Here is an 18,704-nt window from a genome sequence, read left to right on the forward strand (position 1 = left end):
CTGTTGATGCCATATAATCAAGTCTTACTGATGCATTAATACATTAATGTTGATAATGGATAGCAAATAGTAAAGGTAATGTTTTAGGAAGCGATCGAGCTATGTGTTGTTAACTGTTTAATTACTATTATTATGGTAATGAAGCGGTCATGTTTAGCTCACGGCTGTTTTTTCCGTTTTGTAGCTCTCAGTTTTAATATGTTTTATTAAGCACTCAATAAAGAAGAGTTTATAAAAAAATGACTTGAGGCGCGTCAGATCTAAATATTTAATCTTACTTTGATCAGGAAAAAATGTGGGTTTCCATTTTTATAGAAAGAAACTCACGAGCTTCACTTTTACGCATAATTATACGCATTATTAAAGTTAGAAAGAAGAAAAAGACAGAGGATTGAAACAGATCTTAAGACATCATAAGACTTTCCCCTTTGCTTTATCGGGTACTGCAATCTGAAGAAAGCGATCATCTTACCACTTGAGCGACGAACAATATTTTCCAAAAAAGTGTTCTGTGGTGCCACCAGTCCTCTTTTTCCCCCGTGCATTCTGCGGCCGGGCAGCGTCGGTCAGGTTTGCGGACTTGCTGGAAGCTGGTCGTTAAAGTGATGCAGGCGGGATGGGAATCTATCGGTGGGATGAAGAAGATCATGGTAACGCTGCGCCGTGCCTGGCTGGTATGGGTCCTTTGTACCACGGAGCGCTCGCAGTTCTGCAGGCTCCGCGCTCCCCTGGTTTGCGCCTGCGCACTGGCGAACTGTAACAATAAAAATTGACTGGCACAGGACTCTCGAGCGCGATGCCCGGTGCCATGGAGATAGTCACATGCAACAGATGGTGCCTATTGCGCGCGAATTAGTTACATGGAAACTCAAGAGTTACTGTAGATGATGGGAATGTCATCTTAAGTGAGAAAAAAAAAAAAAGTAAATGTAACAGTTCAAGTAAATTACTATAGGGTTATAATCCATGAATTTACGGAAGGTTTATGCGCAATCTTGATTCCACCGGGATGCTTTTAATTACGTCAATCTGATGGTCATCGTGAATATTTCATAAAACTTTTTATGTCCATTCAACACATTTCAGATGAAACCTGAGTGTATTTCACGCCTTCGAAAAAATATGAATGAATGAACACTGAATAAATGAAAGAAACTACAGGCTAGATAAATTATTGAAACGTCAAAGTGATTGTATCAATCAGGAAATGTATGTTAGCTTGAAAAAATGAATGAACGAATTTGTTGTTAGCTTGATGGTAATTCAAAGAAAGAAAGTGAATGAATGAATGAAAATCCAACTCCTGCCATCCTTCCCTGTGGCGCTATATTTTAGGTTAGATTCGGGACGTCCTCCCGCCCCTCCTGTGCCGCTGAAGTCCCCTGTCTGAGTAGGCTGTGGACAGAGCCCCTATTGTTCCCAGCCCACTCCTGCCTAATATGGAATTCGCAAGGAAACCAATGATTTCCTGACCCTGACGATGCGTAGCCGCGTAGGGGCGAATGTGGAAAGCTGTTTGGAGTATGAAGGACTTAAACCGGAGCCAAAGCCACTGTTTTTGAAACAGTTTCGTCGTCGGATCAGGAAAATGTAAAATATCGGAATGCAAGTTGTAGGAGTTATCGTGAGTTTTCATGAAACTGCAGTCGATGGCGAGGGATTGTTTTGGAAGCGCGAGCTAAAGCGTGGGTCACTTACTTGACGGATTTGCCTGCGCACCGTACGACACGCCAACTCGAGTGTTTCAACTGGTCACACGAAGACTAACGTCTTAAAGATTGGTATTTCTAGTCGACCGAAGACTTGACTACCTGTGGAGGATATAGTTTCTGGACTTGTCCGACTATCATGCCTACTCTCAGCTCGAAAAGTAGGCAGAACGCAGTGGAAGCGGTTGAGGATGGAGGCAGTAACAGCGATCCTCTCGATACTGTGGCCAAAAAGATGTTGAAATGTGTTGTGGTCGGCGATGGAGCTGTGGGCAAAACCTGTTTGCTGATGAGTTACGCAAACGATGCTTTTCCCGAGGAATATGTACCAACTGTATTCGATCACTATGCAGGTAAGATCAAGCGTTCAATTGAATAACCTATTTATGAAGTGCAGTTTATAGTATGACTACCTAATCCTTGTCTACCGCCCCCCACTACGGTCGGGTAGGGGACTGTCCCAAGAATAGCCATCTGAAAGAGGAGATATCAACTGCCAGAGCGAGGACTGAGGCCCGACACACTAAAAAAGTAGAAACAGGGTACGAATTATAGTTTGGGATCCGAGCCCTCTAATGTAGGGTTAATAAACATTATATAGCCTATTGTACTTAATGAATTTGAAAAGGGTGTAGCTATTATTACCTGCATTTAAATATAGGCTACATAGCCTAAACATTTCATCAATGTGTTTTCAAACTAAATTTAAATCGCTTTGTAAACAGAAGTTGCTCTGACTAAATATGCAACCATAGCAACGTTGCTGAAAGCTTTGTTTCCGAATCAGTATCAGTTTCAATATTCAACAATAATTGAACAAAAATACTAAAAAAAGAAGTGTTGAAAACTTCTTTAAGGTCGGTGGCCATTACCTTACTGTTCTAGGGACGTCAAAAGACAATTTATGTTGCGCAAGAGGTAAATAATGTAAATAGCAACAAGCTGTGCATCAGTGAGAGTCAGAGCTCGCGAGTGCCGCAACCTGTTGATCACAGGAACAGACGCAATCCAAAAGTACTGTACTGTAGGCATTATAGCTTTGTAGAAGTAGTTTATGGTCACAAATGTGTTGCCATTCATCCGTTTTTTTCTTGTTCTCTCTGACTCAAAGGCATATGCAGGAATGCATAAAGGCTTTAGTTTCTCATCAGGGGAAAGCCCCCCATGACACATGCATGCTCCCAGAATCCTATGAGGGTCAAGTCCTAATTACACAGTGGTAGACAGGTCAGCTTCAACATCCTCTGGAAGCAGCAGCACACTTCCCTCGCAAATATAAAGAAAGCACCTTCTTAAAAGAACTTGTAGGAAGAGAAATTACAAACAAGCCCTGTGTCCATCCATATGCCTACTTCCATACTGTGTAGAAGGTGAAAGACAGTACATGAAAAAAGCTGTGTATCTGAATTCATAGTATTCAAAAAAGAACAGGAGGCAAAAAGTACCTAACTTACAACATCCACTTTACTGTCCCATGAGGCCACAGCAGAGGATTTTTAAGTGTCAGTGAAGGGATGCAACTGACACAGGTCACGTGACAGTAACAACATAATAGTACGTTCATTCATACCTCCCATATTCACTCTCTATATTTAAAAAAAAACACACTTTTTAACAGTTGGAAAGTATGTTTCAAACCAAATATAGCACCTCCTATACAGTGTGCGATTTCGAATATAGCTAATCTAATGCAATCTTCCAAATGCAATACAGGTCTTTTCAATTGACGTTATTGGCAATGGAAAAGTTGGAAACGTAGTGGAGTGAGTTGCTGTCATTTCATATTTACACTGTTTGCATTTTGAAGCAAGATCTCTTATTCAGCGTATTTAGATGATTAATGATAGCCTACCACAATGACTGAGTGATTCACATATTTCCAGGGCTGGAGAAAAAAAGCTTGTGAATTACTATAAAACATGAAGGGGGGAAAAAAAAAAGAAACTCAGTTTAGCCCCAATCTTTTTGGCTCTCATTTGTGAAAGTGTTTTTTATAGCTTAAGAACCTTAAAGTGGGTATTGTCAAAGGATTTTCTATTGCACATTTCGCTCTAATGTGCCATATGATCAAATAAGGCATGTTTATCTGGGCTGTGCCAAAAAGAAGAACTCTTTTCCTTTTTATGAGATTTTAATAGTATCCTGTGTTGCAATTTCCTCCAGCTGGTCAGTGCAGGCTCAGGACAAACACCCAGACTCACTGAACTCATTCAAGGAGTGAGTAAAACTTTTAAACTCTTGGGAGTTGAATGAGATGGAAAGATCTTCAGGGAGTGTGATTCTCGGTCAACTCTTGCGGTTGAATTAAGCTGATGAGTGAGGCCATCCAGAGGACACTAAATGGATGTCACAGAACAAAAGTTTGAATGCAGGCACTTTTTGCTAAAAAAAAAAAAAAAAAAAAAGCAGTTGATGGCCTGACTGAGCAGACTTTAACCTTGTGGTTTTTAAAGTTGCAATGATTTTATTTAAATACTTTCTCCTGCCAAGGCAACTTTAAGTTTGCCACAAGACTTTTAAGAATCCAAACCAGAATCCAACAGTGAGAGTGTTTGGGAAACCTGTCTCAGTTTTTCCATTTTTTAATTTTGGTGACATTAGTGGTGCATAAACGACACGCTTCACCTTTAGGGAAATGAAAACGTGCTCATAAAGAATAGTGGACACAGAAAGGCATTTTTATTTGGTTCCTTTACAGTGTGCTGGCAAACAGATGTGAATTCAAATTTAAGTCATGGTATGTATTAGAAGTGCCTATAAGCACCATTTAGAGATGGACTGCCGTCATTTACAGTACATGTCATGAAAGCAGACAGAGTAGTACAGAATGAAAAATTGAGAGAGAAGAGAGATGATATTCTTCCAGGGCCAATCAATCACTTACATTCGTATTAGGCCCCTGGAGAGAGGCCTTGACAAAGCATCATAATAAAGTGGCGAATTGTCACATAGTGGCTTAATGTGCAGGATGAAGAGCACACAGCTCCCATTGTAGGCCACTGAAAGCTTTACTGTGTTGCTATGCTAGAATTGGTCTAAAATGAAAAACTATGAAATTCATGCCTCAGCAGTAATGGAACAGTTTGCAATATAGGAAGCACTGGAAATATGGTAATTGAATTATAAGTGAAAATATAATTAATAAATAAGCAGCTTTTTTTTAAATGTATAGTTAAATGGTGAACTGAGCAATCCAAGCAGCAGCTATTTGGAGATATATGTATATTGTTTAATAGACTAAAAACGCTTGGTAGTGTACATTAGAAAAGGTAATATCGTATCTTTTCCAACTATGTCTTTTAAACACCCTAGTATTTTTATTAATTGTAACACATACAGACTACTTTACAAGACATAACTCATGTAAATAAGGCCAAATATAATATGAGTGATTGAACTAAAATTATATTCTTTTCACCAGAACCATTGGGATTGCAATCTACGAGAGCTAGAGCTCAACCCAACAGTATTAGGGACTGTGGTTTCCGTCCATAAATCCCACAGGATCTGAATTCTCTTGTCCAAAACAAACCAATGGCATTCTCGGGCCGTGACACAGTGCCTGTTAATGTGTTTGAGATGAGTCATCGTTTAGTGTGGCTCCCACTACACTCCTAACAAAATCAACTAATCCACCAGTGATACGGCATTGTGGATATTGCCACATGGTCAATATTAAAATACCTACAGCTGGAAAGCTATAGTTCGTAGCTCTTTTCAATGTTAAACACTCATCTGTGCCATAATTGTAACTCTTTGTGCTGCAACGCTCCATTCACCACAGCTGGTGTTGTAGTGGCACGCTAATTTCACACCTATTGTTTTTTCATTATCTTTCCACTACATTTTCCATTTGATTTGATCTCTCCTTGAATTGGCAGATCTGTAAAGCACAGGGTTTTCAAAGATATTTTACTCACCATGAGCAATAATATTCAGAGCTATACAAAGTAAAACAATGGCCTATCATATAGATTGTGTTAATTAACACTGACATCAATAACAATTATATATTTAAATGAATACTAATAAAGGAAACCAGAAACACCCAGAGAATTTTTGAGTTTTGTTCTGGTTTTGAAGATATTTTATTCTTTGCAGCTTATGAGATCCCATAATCCTGTGTATGTGGTTTGATGGTTAGTGGTATCAACACGCCAGATTTGGTTAGTGGTTGGTTCGTGGAAAGAATAAAAGTTGTGTCTAATGGAGTGGTTGAAGGACCTTCTTCTGTACTATGAGTAAAATAAAGCCTGTGGTAAACATAATGTGACGATACTTTGACATTTTGTTCTACAATGTAAATTACACACATATGTTCATTTTTGAAAACATATGTTTTTATTAAGTAACTAGATAAGAACGTTTGGGATGTGAGTGTGTGCAGTTTACGTTGTAGAACAAAACATCAAAATATCGTCACGTTATGTTTACCACAGGATTTACTTTACTCATAAACTGAAAAACCTCACTATAAAACCCCATAGGAAAATCTCGAAGGAATTAGCGGCGAATTGCTCTTCCGGTTACTTCCCCCACTCTATTTACGTGGTTACATCTAAAGCTCACTTGAATTTGTAGGTCCAAAACATAATAGTAATGACATGAGGGTGAGTAAATTATGACATAATTTCCATTTTTGAGTGAACTGTCCCTTCAAGTTATATTATAAATGTAAATATTTTTGAGTAAGACCTTAAAGAGATGTGTCTCATAGAAACCTAGAAAGAGTTCCTAATAAGTAATTAAAAATTCATAATTAGTGTAGTGAGTGGTTGAGCTCATTTCATGTTTTGAAGTGTGGAAGTACTTTGACAAAACGTTCACTGACAAGCAAAAGCTCAATCTTATAGCAAGTGCTGTGTAAGGGCATTACAGACTCTTTTGGCTTCAGAATACATGATTAATCACATTAATGTCTTTTTTAGTTATGCTATGCAAAATGTGTATGTAGATTATGTACACTTCCCTCTGGCAAGCACAGTACTGCAGCAACAGGAATTGAAAAGAGGATAAAACCCAGTGGCTTATTTTGCAGATTGACCTACCAATGCCTTTAAAGAAACACTTAAAATAAAAATCACACTTCAGGAATGCCAACCACTCAAAAAACAGAAACCCGTTTATGGATCACAACACTGCAAGAGCATAGTGGATATTTTGGCATGTTGATGTAAAGGTTGAATTGTCCAATTTACTGACATAAAACAGTTGTGACAATTGCACTCTGAATGGTGCACAATGCACCGATTACCATATTACAGCACCAGATCTAAGATGCCAATATATTTATTGCTAAAAGACAGTTTTATTGGAATGGATGGTGGACAACAGTCCACCATTGAAAAATGGGTGTCAATTGTGAGTGAGCAGTGAAAGCGTCTACAGTAAATGGTTATCACTTGAGACCTAATGCCCTGGTGATGGAATGGAAAGTGTCTAAATTAAATTTGCAGTCTCTTGCTATTATCATGTGAGTACCTATACAATTCACTGTACTGTTCTTATAGGCTAAAGCTCGCTGAATGCAGATATATTAGCTGACTCAATGTCACAGGCCAGTCTGTGAAAGAGAAAAGAGAAATGAAGAATGTTGAGGTCTGGAGGGGCATGTGGGCTTCTGACGCCCCAAATCACGTTTCACAACAGTGGGTCAGGCTTGTTTGAGTGAGACTGTAACACAACATTGATTTCTCTCCAGGCCACAGAATGGGGGCTGGGGTTTACAGAAAGCTCAAGCCTCATGGGGAAAAACAGCTGACTGGAGAGAACAGCTGAGAGCCGAATTCATATTAGCCACCAAACCTTCTCCATCCCTACAGACTTGAATTTCTCTACTTCTCTCAAAATTTCACCTCACATCACCCAGGCTTTGTTTTTGTACTAGTGGCTTTGTATTTATAGGCAAAGAAAGAGTCAGAGAATCAGTAACTGAGGAAAAGATTAGACTCCTTATTTAGCCCAGCCCCAAGAGGGGAAAAGAATCGAGCTGGTAAAAGGACCTGTCGGGAACAGCTGATACACAGCAACAGACTCAAGGCCACTGTTTCTGGTCCATCTTCATAGTCTACAGGGAAAGAACTTCTAAGCACATCTAATCAAAACACTGCTTGACTGGTTTCCTACAGCTGCAATGCCTTTCAGAAAGACACCACCCTGGAGGAGCTCACACACCACAGTTCACGCGGCTCCTCAGTGACCCCCTGTAACTCCATGAGGCTAAGCTAGGGGCATTAGAGCTAGTGCTGCTTTGTACTTGTCTTTTGTCCCCAGTGTTGAGCACATGATTGTTAAAATTAGCATTGAGATTAGCAATCGCTTAAAGCGGTGTAAGATATGACTGAAAATTTCATTTGAATTTTAAAAGGGCCGCACAGACCCTTTTTGCAATCATAATTTATGAAACAAACATTATGCCTTTTCAAGTGAAACAGTTTAGCTAGTGTAAGAACTGCTTTAGGGTTTTTAGTGTCTTTTAGGGTTTTATATTTATGACTAACAAGAAATATTCAAAAATGTTTGTTTGGGGAACAATAACAAAAAAACTTTTCTCATAATGAAATATCAAAAAATATTTAAAAAGTCAACAGAATACTATAAAATTATTATAAAAGTGGTCCATATGACTTGTGGTACATTCTCAGTGTTTTGAAATCATATGATGGTGAGAATCAAACAAATATTTTACTTATATTCCATGAAAATCTACCCCTCAAGTGCGCTGTTAATCGCTGGAACTGGATCGTCGAATCAGTGAGTTGATTCAAGAACTGCATCGCAAATTTTAAGCCCAGTTCAAACTACATGATTTATTTTTTTTGTCAGTTACGACAGTCACTGTGCCAGATTATATGATTTTGACTTGTCGTGTTGTGAACAAGAAACATGTCAGACTACACGTTGCTACCCGATGATTCTTCGCTTGCCGTCTTTAACAACGTGCTTGCTGTCATCAATAGCTCGGGACTAGATGGTGACATGAGTGTAAACAAACAATGGCTAGCATGTTCTGCCCTGTCTTGTCTTCAGAAAATCCCCAAAAAAGAAAAAAAAAAACCTGACAGTGGACACAAATCTGGATTGCATGAAGAGGACTTTCTAAGAGAACTGAGCTAAAATAGTTTTTACTTACTTTTTTTGTTGCAGTAATCCCTTGAGAAAGGACCGATGCCCATTAGCAGGGCCGATACCCATTGTCTCTCTTTCGTTTCGGCTTGTTTGAAAGCATGTATGAAGGCACTTCTGTGCTCCTATGAGCCTGTATCACAAATGTGACAGTTTTGCCAGCAGTTTTTAAGATTTCTCCATTCAAGCAGATTTTGTCTTGAATGCCCAAAATAGCTGCCCAGAAGTGTTGCAAATATGGTTGCAAAGTAAACGTATTTTCCTTGAAAAATGATGTGGTATAATCAGAATGGTTTTGTAAATTGAATCAGCTGATTCATTTAAAAGATCTGACTCTTAACAGTTTGTTCATGAATTAGACATTGATATTCACACAAAGCTATTAATATGACTTTAGTGGACCGGGAATCTAGCACACAAGTTGTATGGACCCTAGCGCTCTTTTATGGTGTTTTTTTGTGAAGCTTGAAAGCAGCAGGATAAAAGGTGAACCCTATTGAAAAGCCTGGATTTTAGAGATCAGATTATTTTTTATAGTCAGTGGTGTTCATCTGTACTCAAAATTTGCATTGCCATATTTTTATTGCCATAATATTGGAGTGTTTAATCTGAATTATCTGTGGTGAATTTCTTTCTAACATTTTGCTGGGCTTATTTTCAAGAGATGTTGGAGAGGCTGTCTTCTCTTTTTCCAGAAGCTTCTCAACTCATTAAGGGCACCAGATCTATAGTTTGCAGGAAGTGCTTCGGTTCTGACAGGAAGGTTATTGGTAATTTTGGAAGCATCCATGGGTATCTGGCTCAGTACAGTTGATGGGTTATGAAATATTTGGTATAATCTTTTTAAGGTCCCAGTCATCAGTATTCCAGGCCATCATGCAGTTGAGAAGATTGAATTCAGTTCAGGGTGTCTCAGAAGGTGCTTGAAGCCTGAAGAATCTGGTGAGGGCCACCTTTCACATCATAGCCTCTTTCTTCTCTCACGCACACATTCCTTTAATCAGTCTTATCAAACAACTATCAGAGCACTGAGTTTGAAAAGAGTGTGGACACACAGCGGACTAGTATCTGTTGTTTGTTTGAAATGTGAACTCTGTGAAATGTTGAGTCCAGCTGTTCTCCTGTTCTCAGCAGTGGTCTTTTATTGTGTGTTGTTTGATGACAAAAGATTGACTTGTCTGGGTTTTTTTCCTTTTAGTTGTGTCAACACAGCCGTTCTCTCCCCCTCATCACCCGCAACACAGAATGAAATATGTATGCGAGCACACACACCGCTCTTCCCTCCCTGTTTTCCAAAACCGGTTACCCCTTGCTGTTGACAGCTGTCCTGTTCCAAATCAACCTCCATTCCCACCCACAACCAAACAGCAGGTCCGGAGTTCTGGAAGTACATCAGAGGGATGTGATACAGCAGGAGCAGAAACACTGCTGGACAAACACACATTTTATAGGCATTCTGCACAGTATTTTTCTGTTTGATATGCATAATGAATGTAACAAACCTTTTTTGCTGTTGTTTTCGTTTTTACAGTGAATGTAACAGTGTCTGGGAGGCAGCACTTACTGGGATTGTACGATACTGCTGGACAAGTGAGTTAATGCTTCTGAGGTCTATATAGTCTATATAGTCTATTTCTATATAGATTATTAAAAATTTGTTGTCATTTGTTGATTGGATGGAGGCAGATTTAAATGAGAGCTTGCAGTATATTGTAAGAAAAGGGTGGGGTTTAAGCAGACAAAATGATTGGAAAAGTCTGGCATTCGTCACCAGATAGCAGTCAGACGTTTTACTGGAAGATCGAGTTACGACATTTTGATTATTAAATACAAGGTAAAAAAAGTGTCAAATTAAACATTATGTATAGCTGAATCATTGACATTAAGATCTATAACACAAATCTCAGATTTTTTTATTTCATGCCAACTTTAAACCTTATTCACACAATAAGAAAACCTTAAAAAAAGTTTACTGACTGCCCTCAAATGCATAAAAATTCAGTTACAACTTCACTATTGTTACCAAATACCATTGAATATACCACCAAATAAAACCAGACATAACACAAAAATCATGTTTTTCACTTGGTTAATGTCTTTCCCTTACTAAACAGTCTAATTTCATCAATTGAAACTCTTAAGAACATTACTAAATGGCGTTGTGGCCATGCATCGGATCATTCTGAATGTAAACTCCTTTTGCATCACAGTCACGTTTAATGGCAGAATGTAAAGCCTGTTTTGAATAATGTTCTAAATAAAGCTGCAAGCACTGACTTGAAATTACAACAAACCACAGGCTGGGTTGTTTTTGTCACTGTCAGCCCACCATAATGACTTTGATTTTGGCTTATTGCATTGATTCTTCAAAAGGAAACTCACATGACTATTCATACAAAGCCTGAAGAGATAGATGCATCTGAACCAAAGCCCAGCTGTTTACTTTCCTCGTGTGTCTAAAGGCATCACAGAATCAGCCGGCCCTGTAATACGCATCTTATGGGACACCAGGTGTTAGAGTTTTAATCCTAGAATATATTGCAACATATTTGTGTTGTAACTTAAATCGGTTGGAAAAAAATAACAGTCACATAATTATAATTTTTTTTATGATTGATCATTACTGTCACTTCCACTCAGGCATTCATTGAACAGGATGTAGTTTCTAACAGTGCATACATTTGAATAATTTATGAGGAAATAAACTATTCTTTTATATGCAAAAACATGCAATACAAGGGAAAATAGCATTATATGCATATTTTACATTGCATGTCTCAGATACTGTACCAGACTGGTGCAAAGCACTATATAGGCTACTGATTTGCATAACAGTATAAATATTTACCAACTTTTACTAACAATGAACTGAGGGTCACTTTTTTGACTTTGTTTCAAGGGCCGTTTTTGCTTGAAGTAATAAAGAAAGCTAAAGTGTGAGTATTACTGTTCAGCTTGATATAATTATGTAAATGTTTCTTAGGATATATAGCTGTAGCAAGCACAGTATGAGCTGTAATGACGAATATTTGCTGCGTTTCAGAATTAAAAAGACTGACTAATGTAGTGAGCCGCACATTGCTGTATAAATGAAAGTTATATAATTCGGTACATCTGCTCCCATAACCAGTTCACTGATACAGAGGAGCATCTGTGTGATGTCTGGCCCTTCTCTTCTATTGATCACTCGCTATGAGATCAATGGCACTCAAGAAGAACTGACTTTTACAAGATGCTGGCGCTGGTGCAGCGTTGTCATTCGGCACTGACATTTTAAAGGCCAGATGTTAATTATTTATGTTCATTTGCATTTCATAATAAGTGAGGCTCTACATGTTCAATTTTTACCAAAACATTATATTTATTGATTTATTGACTATGGTTTAGTCCAGCGATCCCCAATCAGGGGTACTTGCAAATTCAAATTAGGTTGTACTTAAACATTTTTAAAAGTCTCTTATGCTCACCAAGGCTGCATTTATTTAAGAAATAATGCAGTAAAAACTACAATATTGTTAAATCCTTCAGAAATCATGCTGATTTTGTGTTCAAGAAACATTTATTATTATTATAACTGCTGAAAACAGGATGTTTTTGATGAACAAAACGTTTCATTTGAAATATAAATCTTTTGTAACATTGTAAAGGTTTACTACCAATTTTGACATCCTTTTTGAATAAAAGTAATATCTTCTTTCCAAAAAAAAAAAAAACTGACCCCTAATTCTTGAATGGTATAGCATGAATATAATTTTAATGATCTTTTTCATGAACACTTCTCCATGATATCCTCCTGAACTGTCAAGCTAAAGTGTCTCATTAAAGGAACAATCAAATTGGCCTCTCTCACCCAGGCACTTTAATAAAATGAATGATAATTGCTGAATGGTATTCAGCATAATAACAGTCAAAAGAAACACATTTCTGGTGTGGTGTTGAAGTATCTTAATACCTGAAAATAACACCAATCAACAAATAAAATATGTGTTATTACAGCTCAGACTGTGCTTTCCACAGCTATAGATTCCGAGACATATTTGCATTATATCACAATGAAAGTGCATTTGTTTGCAAATGTGTACATTTATACAATTATGTAAATTGAGCGCAACAGATGGGAGTGTTTGACAAAAAAGCTTTAAATGAAGCTTTAATCTTTAAATTAATCATCTTTCACTTATATTTTGTTTTTCAAAAAGATCTTTTGCATATTTCAGTTGTAAGAGAGATGAACTGAGTCTAAAGCAGGCCTTACTTTACTCGCCGTCATATAGGAGGATTACAACCAGCTGCGGCCCCTCTCCTACCCCAACACAGACGTCTTTCTCATCTGCTTCTCTGTCGTGAATCCAGCTTCCTATCACAATGTGCAGGAGGAATGGGTACCTGAGCTTAAATCCTGCATGCCACATGTGCCCTACATCCTCATCGGGACACAGGTGCAGGAGTTTCTAGTTCAGACAGTAATGTGATTTAATAATAATAATAATAACTATTATTAGTTTTGTTATTATTATTATAATAATTTATTATTATAATTGTTAATTGATCATTTATTATTATTGTTGCTGTATTTTATTATCAGATAAAACATTATTAATAATAGTAATAATAATAGTTCATTGTCAAATGAAGCTCAAACAGATCAAAGTCAAAATATGAATTTTTATGGAAAATTTAAAAAAAATGTAAAAAATAAAAAGTTCAACAATTTATTTATTGGATTGTTTTTCTATTTAATTCAGATTGACTTGCGAGATGACCCAAAGACACTGGCACGTCTGCTCCAGATGAAGGAGAAGCCACTGACCTATGAGCAAGGCCTCAAACTAGCCAGAGAGGTGATGGATGTTCAGATGTTTGTTAGTTTGGCTTAATTTTGTTTTATTGTTGATCTGTCCAGGTTTCAAAAAATAGAAAGCATGATTCAGTGTTGCAAAGCACTGAAAGGATTCATATAAATTCTGTCTCATCCTCATGTTGTTCCAAGTATGTCGTCCCATATGACTTTTTTCTTCTTCTGTGGAACACAGAAAAATAATCATTAGAATTGTTTAACAAGTGTTTGAGCTACTTTTTTCCATTCAATGAGAATGAATGCTGACCACAACTGTCAAGCATGATTTTCAAGCTAAATGTTCAGTGAATTTTCAAAAAGGATCTTGACAATCTATGGTCACTATCCATTTTCTTTGTATGGAACTGGCAGCTCAGACATTCTGCTAAACCTCTCCTTTTGTTTCAAAATTGTATATTGATGTCCACAGATTGGAGCCCAGTGCTATCTGGAGTGTTCGGCACTGACTCAGAAGGGACTAAAGACAGTATTTGATGAGGCCATCCTGACAATCTTCAGCCCAAAGAAACAAAAACGGGCCTGCGCGGCCTGCAGGAGCTGTTGTGCTATCGTGTGAGGATAAAGCATCTCCAACTGTGAACACCCACTCTTCTCCAAAGCTTTGGGCAGAGTAACAGACCCTAAACCGCCTCCAGTCTGCTGTACATCCTTCCTTTCTCCATCCGCCTGTTGTCCCTCAGGACAATGAGCGGTCTTGCCCTCGGTTTGTATGTCTCGTGGAGAGCTACACTGTCCAAAACAAGTGCCTTAATTTTTCCCCCACGTTGCCTTACAGGATTTGCTTCTCAAGCCAAAGAAGTCTCAGATGGGACTGCGGTTTCTTGAACCGATGTGGTGCGACGTCGCCAATCTCCAATCCAACATTTCAGATTCCGCTCTGAGCCATTGGATTTTTTTTTTAAACCGGCTATATTATATGGTTTCTCGAGGCTTATGAAAAAATGAAAATCCATTCCTCCGTACAAGCTGGTTTTCTCTCAGTCACCTCAAATCAATATTGCGCTCTTTCTGGAATCAATGCTTCAGCAGTTCGAGCTAGTTAATAAGGAAAATTCTCTGGAGGATGGCCAACTTATCAATAGAGGTAGAGCAGACAGAAAGAGAGAGAGACGAGAGTAAGGAATGCATCTTCCTTGGGTCATTCAAAATTAACTATACTGATAAACCGCTACGTAAAACAATGTTATCCATCAAAAAGAGTGACAATCAAGCACACTGTGTGAAGACTGAAGTCTGCCAGTGACAGGATAAAGGGAAAATGTATCTCGTGACAACATTATCCCATGAATCATTTACATTTCCTTGTGTTTTTAAAACTGAGATGCCCTGAAGTATACCTAGTCACGTTTCTGTGAGCCATCAGACCTTTATCTTTATACAGTGTAGGTGTAGAACAATGATGCCATAAAATGGTGCTGTAATTGTTATATTTTTCATACGCATTTACATTCTAATTTTTGAAGGGGCCTGTATTTTTTCTTCTCAAATGACTCTGCCTACACATATTTTTAAAAATGCTCTCATTTTCCTCTATTAAAAATGAGCCGATGGAGGACTAAAAGTATGGAGTACTGTACGTGCCACTTAAAATAAAATGAAGAAATCAAAATCAATCCAAAATTAAAATCGATATATAGATAAATCTTAGATAAATCAGGTTTCAAATGATGACATATTTTAAACAGTTTATTTCATTAATGTTAAAAATAATAAATTATTTGAAATGCAATCTAACCTGGAAGTTACCATTACTCAAGTCTCAGACATCACATTCATGGAACGTTGGCTGAATGTCCGATGAATAAGGCGCGCAAAATGGGAAACACTTTGGGAATTCTTCAAGTCGTCATCCGATTGGTTAAATTCTACAGGATTTCTGCATTCTTTAATGGTCCACCTGGAAATAAAACCGTTGTGACGTCAAACGCCCTCATGTTTACAACTGACATTTTCCCTGAAAGTTTGAGTTAGAATAGTTTCCAAGAGTGTGATTTTAAACAGATCGAGGCTGTAAAAGCAGACTATTGAGCAGACGTGTTTTCCTGTTTAGCGTGATGGTGCCTCCGTAGTCTCATTTAGCCACTTGTTAGCAACTGCCATTTTCAAGACAAGTAAAAGCTTTAAAAATGTCACGAGGGGGTATTACTGGTGTATTGTATGTCGCAGAATAACACAGGAAAATATTTTAAGCTTGTGTTCACCGTAGACCTTATTTGAGGCATTAAAACAAAAACCTGATTAACATTTGCCTACAAAAATACATCATCCCTGCAGCACTGTATGATTTTAGTTTAATTTAACATTTTAAACATTAATTAAATGTAAAAGGTCTACTTTTTAAAAAATGAAAGGTCATTTTCCTTTATATTTTCATTTTAATTTATATATTTTTATTATTATTATGATTTTATTTTTAAGTGACACTCATAGTCCTCCACGTGATCTGACACTGTGAAAAAAAACATCACTCTCACCCTATCACTCTCTATTTCAGCTGAAGTACTCATGTATTTACTGTGGACCAGGCTTATACATTGACTAACTGCTCAGTTTTGCCTCTGGCTGAAGCCACCCCCTTATTTTCCCTTTTAAAGATCAGCTCAAACACAAATGGCTTTGTTCTTCAGACTTGTTTTTTTCCTCAGGCATGTAGTGTGGTCATGCTGTAAACTGCACCGCTGATCATGGACTCTCAGCAGTCCTGCCCTAAATATGTGGCCTTTTCAAAATCCCTACTGTGTTTTGGTACAAGCGTCAAATAATATGGAAAATATTATGTGTAGCCCTTACACTTTTGTTTTGGACATGTGTTGAACAATGTATAGGTTAACCAACAGTTCAAGCATCCATTTTCACTTACCAAAAGCTGTCCTGTGAGTACTTGTAGTTCTCAGACCACCATGTTATGGACATCAGAACTGGTACTGATTACTTCTGATTGCTCTTCACATTAGTCGTTCCTTAGTTTGACCTCAGGGACTTCTTTCCGGAGCCTGCAAGGTGCTAGCAACCATCCTCGGGCTGAGGAATCAAGCCTGCTCCACAGAGAGGAAGAATGAGCCGTCATTCACTTGCCTTTAATGTAGCATAGAGTTTCTTTCTTCACTCAGTTTAAGTGCACTTACAACACTGTGCCTTGCATTGTCCTATGCAATAGTTTATATACTGTAATGCTAATGAGAAGACCAGTTTTCAGTCGCTGGTTGAAAGAGCTATAACTTGAACTCAGTCTTGAACTCAACTGTAAACTTATATTTAATATTTTTAATGTTTTTTTTCCTTTAAATTTCATGCATTGATTTATATGCTTAAGAAACATGACAGCTTTCTTTGCCAAAACTAAAAATGTGTTGTAAATATACACAGAGTGATTAAAGCTTGTGATAAAACTTTAGAATTGTCTTTGAAATATTCATTCATGAAAGTACTCACTAGTTTTTCCAATACCTGGAGGTCCACCGTCATGCCAAAAACTGCTTTTGTGAAGCAACATACTATCGGCTAATATTGCTTGCCGTTAAATATTCGTTTTGGATTTATGTAGCCTACTTTTTGAATGATGTCAAGGCTATTGGCAAATGAAAGGTGAAATGCTTCCAGTGACATCCATGGAGACATTATTTTACCTGTACAAAACAGTCTGTTGTGCTAGTTTATATTGTTGAAAATAATTTTAATGTATTATCATAGTCATAAACACACTGCTTGGCGTAGATAGTTTTACCGTTCTTCCAGTTTATCTCCCACATTCAAATAAAATAACTTCCTTTACTTCTGCGTTGCAAAATGAAGTGCGGAAGTTGACATCTCCACATAATAAGAACATCTTTGGTCTTCATGGCTATTTAAAGGGATAGTTCACCTAAAAATGAAAATTCTGTCATCATTTACTCACCCTCAAGTAGTTCCAAACCTGTATGAATGTCTTTGTTCTGATGAACACAAAGGAAGATATTCTGAAGAATGTGGGAAACAGAGCAGTTCTGGGCACCATTGACTTCTATAGTATTTTTTATATATTTGTTTCCTGTTATGGAAGTCAATGGTGCCCCAAAACAGCCTGGTTACAAACTTTCTTCAAAATATCTTCCTTTGTGTTCGGCGGAACAAAGAAATTCATGCAGGTTTAGAACTGAGGGTGAGTAATGATGACAGAATTTTTATTTTTGGGTGAAACTATCCCTTTAAGAGGTGTGTTTGTGAACCTTTGGCTTTGGGTAAGGTTAACTTTTAAAATTATGCGCAAAACAATGCCCCACCCTGTTACATACATAGCATACAAACAGCCTACTTAAATTCACCATGAATAGTTAGTAACGTTAATAGCTAGCATGTGACTACTTTGAAAGCGATAATCGAGTCTCTTTTGATAATTGATGATAATAGTGCTCTGCTCTCCTCCAGGTTATGGTTATCATGGCTGAAGAAGCGCCGAGACCAAGCAAGTAATCATCAGTGTAGCTTTCAACGCCCTCTGTTGGTGAAAATAATTACTACACGTTTGCTTGTTGCAGACTTGCAGTGTACTTGTAGGCTATTTTTAAACTTGCTGTAAACGGTGACATTTCCGGGACAGGACACCAAAAACCAGGACGTCTGATCATCCAAATGTAAATCACTGGCCTTTATAGACTGAGCTTAGCCGCAAGTGCAAGATGAAAGCATTAAAATTATAAATGGGTCCCTCACATCCAAAAAATCTAGGCATATTAAGATTTTTTTTTACATATGCATTCTGTACAGTTTCTGTAGCTTGATCTTGTCTTTAACACCTAAAAATGAAATTCTGTCATCATTTCTGTCCTCGTTTATTCACTCTAAAATGTCATTCCAAACCTGTATGAATTTCTTTCTTCTATTAAACACAAAATAAGATGTTTTGGGTAATCAAAGAGTTGTCGGTAGCCATTGACTTCCATAGTATTTCCCCCCCTTCCTACTATGGAAATCCGTGCCTACTGTCAACTGTTTGATTACCCCAAATATCTTCTTTTGAGTTCAACAGAAAAAAA

At 37.6% G+C, this 18,704-nt stretch overlaps 2 protein-coding genes across 3 annotated transcripts in view; one reads left to right on the top strand and one right to left on the bottom strand.

Annotated features, from left to right (window-relative positions):
- The window catches only part of kcnh5a (potassium voltage-gated channel, subfamily H (eag-related), member 5a), a 98,240-nt gene extending 97,351 nt beyond the window's left edge, over positions 1-889 (bottom strand). The window contains exon 1 of the mRNA XM_058754954.1: positions 473-889. Within this exon, the coding sequence (XP_058610937.1) occupies positions 473-545 (73 nt within the window). The 5' untranslated portion in view covers positions 546-889. The remainder of the gene's footprint in view (positions 1-472) is intronic.
- Positions 890-1,310: 421 nt separating this feature from the next.
- Positions 1,311-17,558, top strand: rhoj (ras homolog family member J). Of its 2 annotated transcripts, XM_058755229.1 has the most exons (6): positions 1,311-2,062; positions 10,033-10,088; positions 10,366-10,424; positions 13,109-13,273; positions 13,580-13,675; positions 14,102-17,558. In XM_058755229.1, exons 1-6 carry the CDS (start codon positions 1,953-1,955, stop codon positions 14,246-14,248), a joined length of 633 nt encoding a protein of 210 aa, XP_058611212.1. In that variant the 5' UTR covers positions 1,311-1,952; the 3' UTR covers positions 14,249-17,558. The 2 variants fall into 2 exon arrangements, with proteins under 2 accessions (XP_058611212.1, XP_058611211.1); XM_058755228.1 differs by lacking the exon at positions 10,033-10,088 and having other exon boundaries at positions 1,325-2,062; positions 14,102-17,557.
- Positions 17,559-18,704: the final 1,146 nt, after the last annotated feature.

The sequence above is a fragment of the Onychostoma macrolepis genome, chromosome 20 (genome assembly GCF_012432095.1).
Source record: "Onychostoma macrolepis isolate SWU-2019 chromosome 20, ASM1243209v1, whole genome shotgun sequence".
Classification (NCBI taxonomy): domain Eukaryota; kingdom Metazoa; phylum Chordata; class Actinopteri; order Cypriniformes; family Cyprinidae; genus Onychostoma; species Onychostoma macrolepis.

What these genes read in the sequence shown, in the direction of transcription:
- rhoj (XM_058755228.1), top strand. Translation starts at nt 1,849, where the DNA reads ATGCCTACTCTCAGCTCGAAAAGTAGGCAGAACGCAGTGGAAGCGGTT. An exon ending in TGTACGATACTGCTGGACAA is followed by an intron (nt 10,425 to 13,108) that starts GTGAGTTAATGC and finishes GCCGTCATATAG; the next exon opens with GAGGATTACAACCAGCTGCG. An exon ending in ACATCCTCATCGGGACACAG is followed by an intron (nt 13,274 to 13,579) that starts GTGCAGGAGTTT and finishes TATTTAATTCAG; the next exon opens with ATTGACTTGCGAGATGACCC.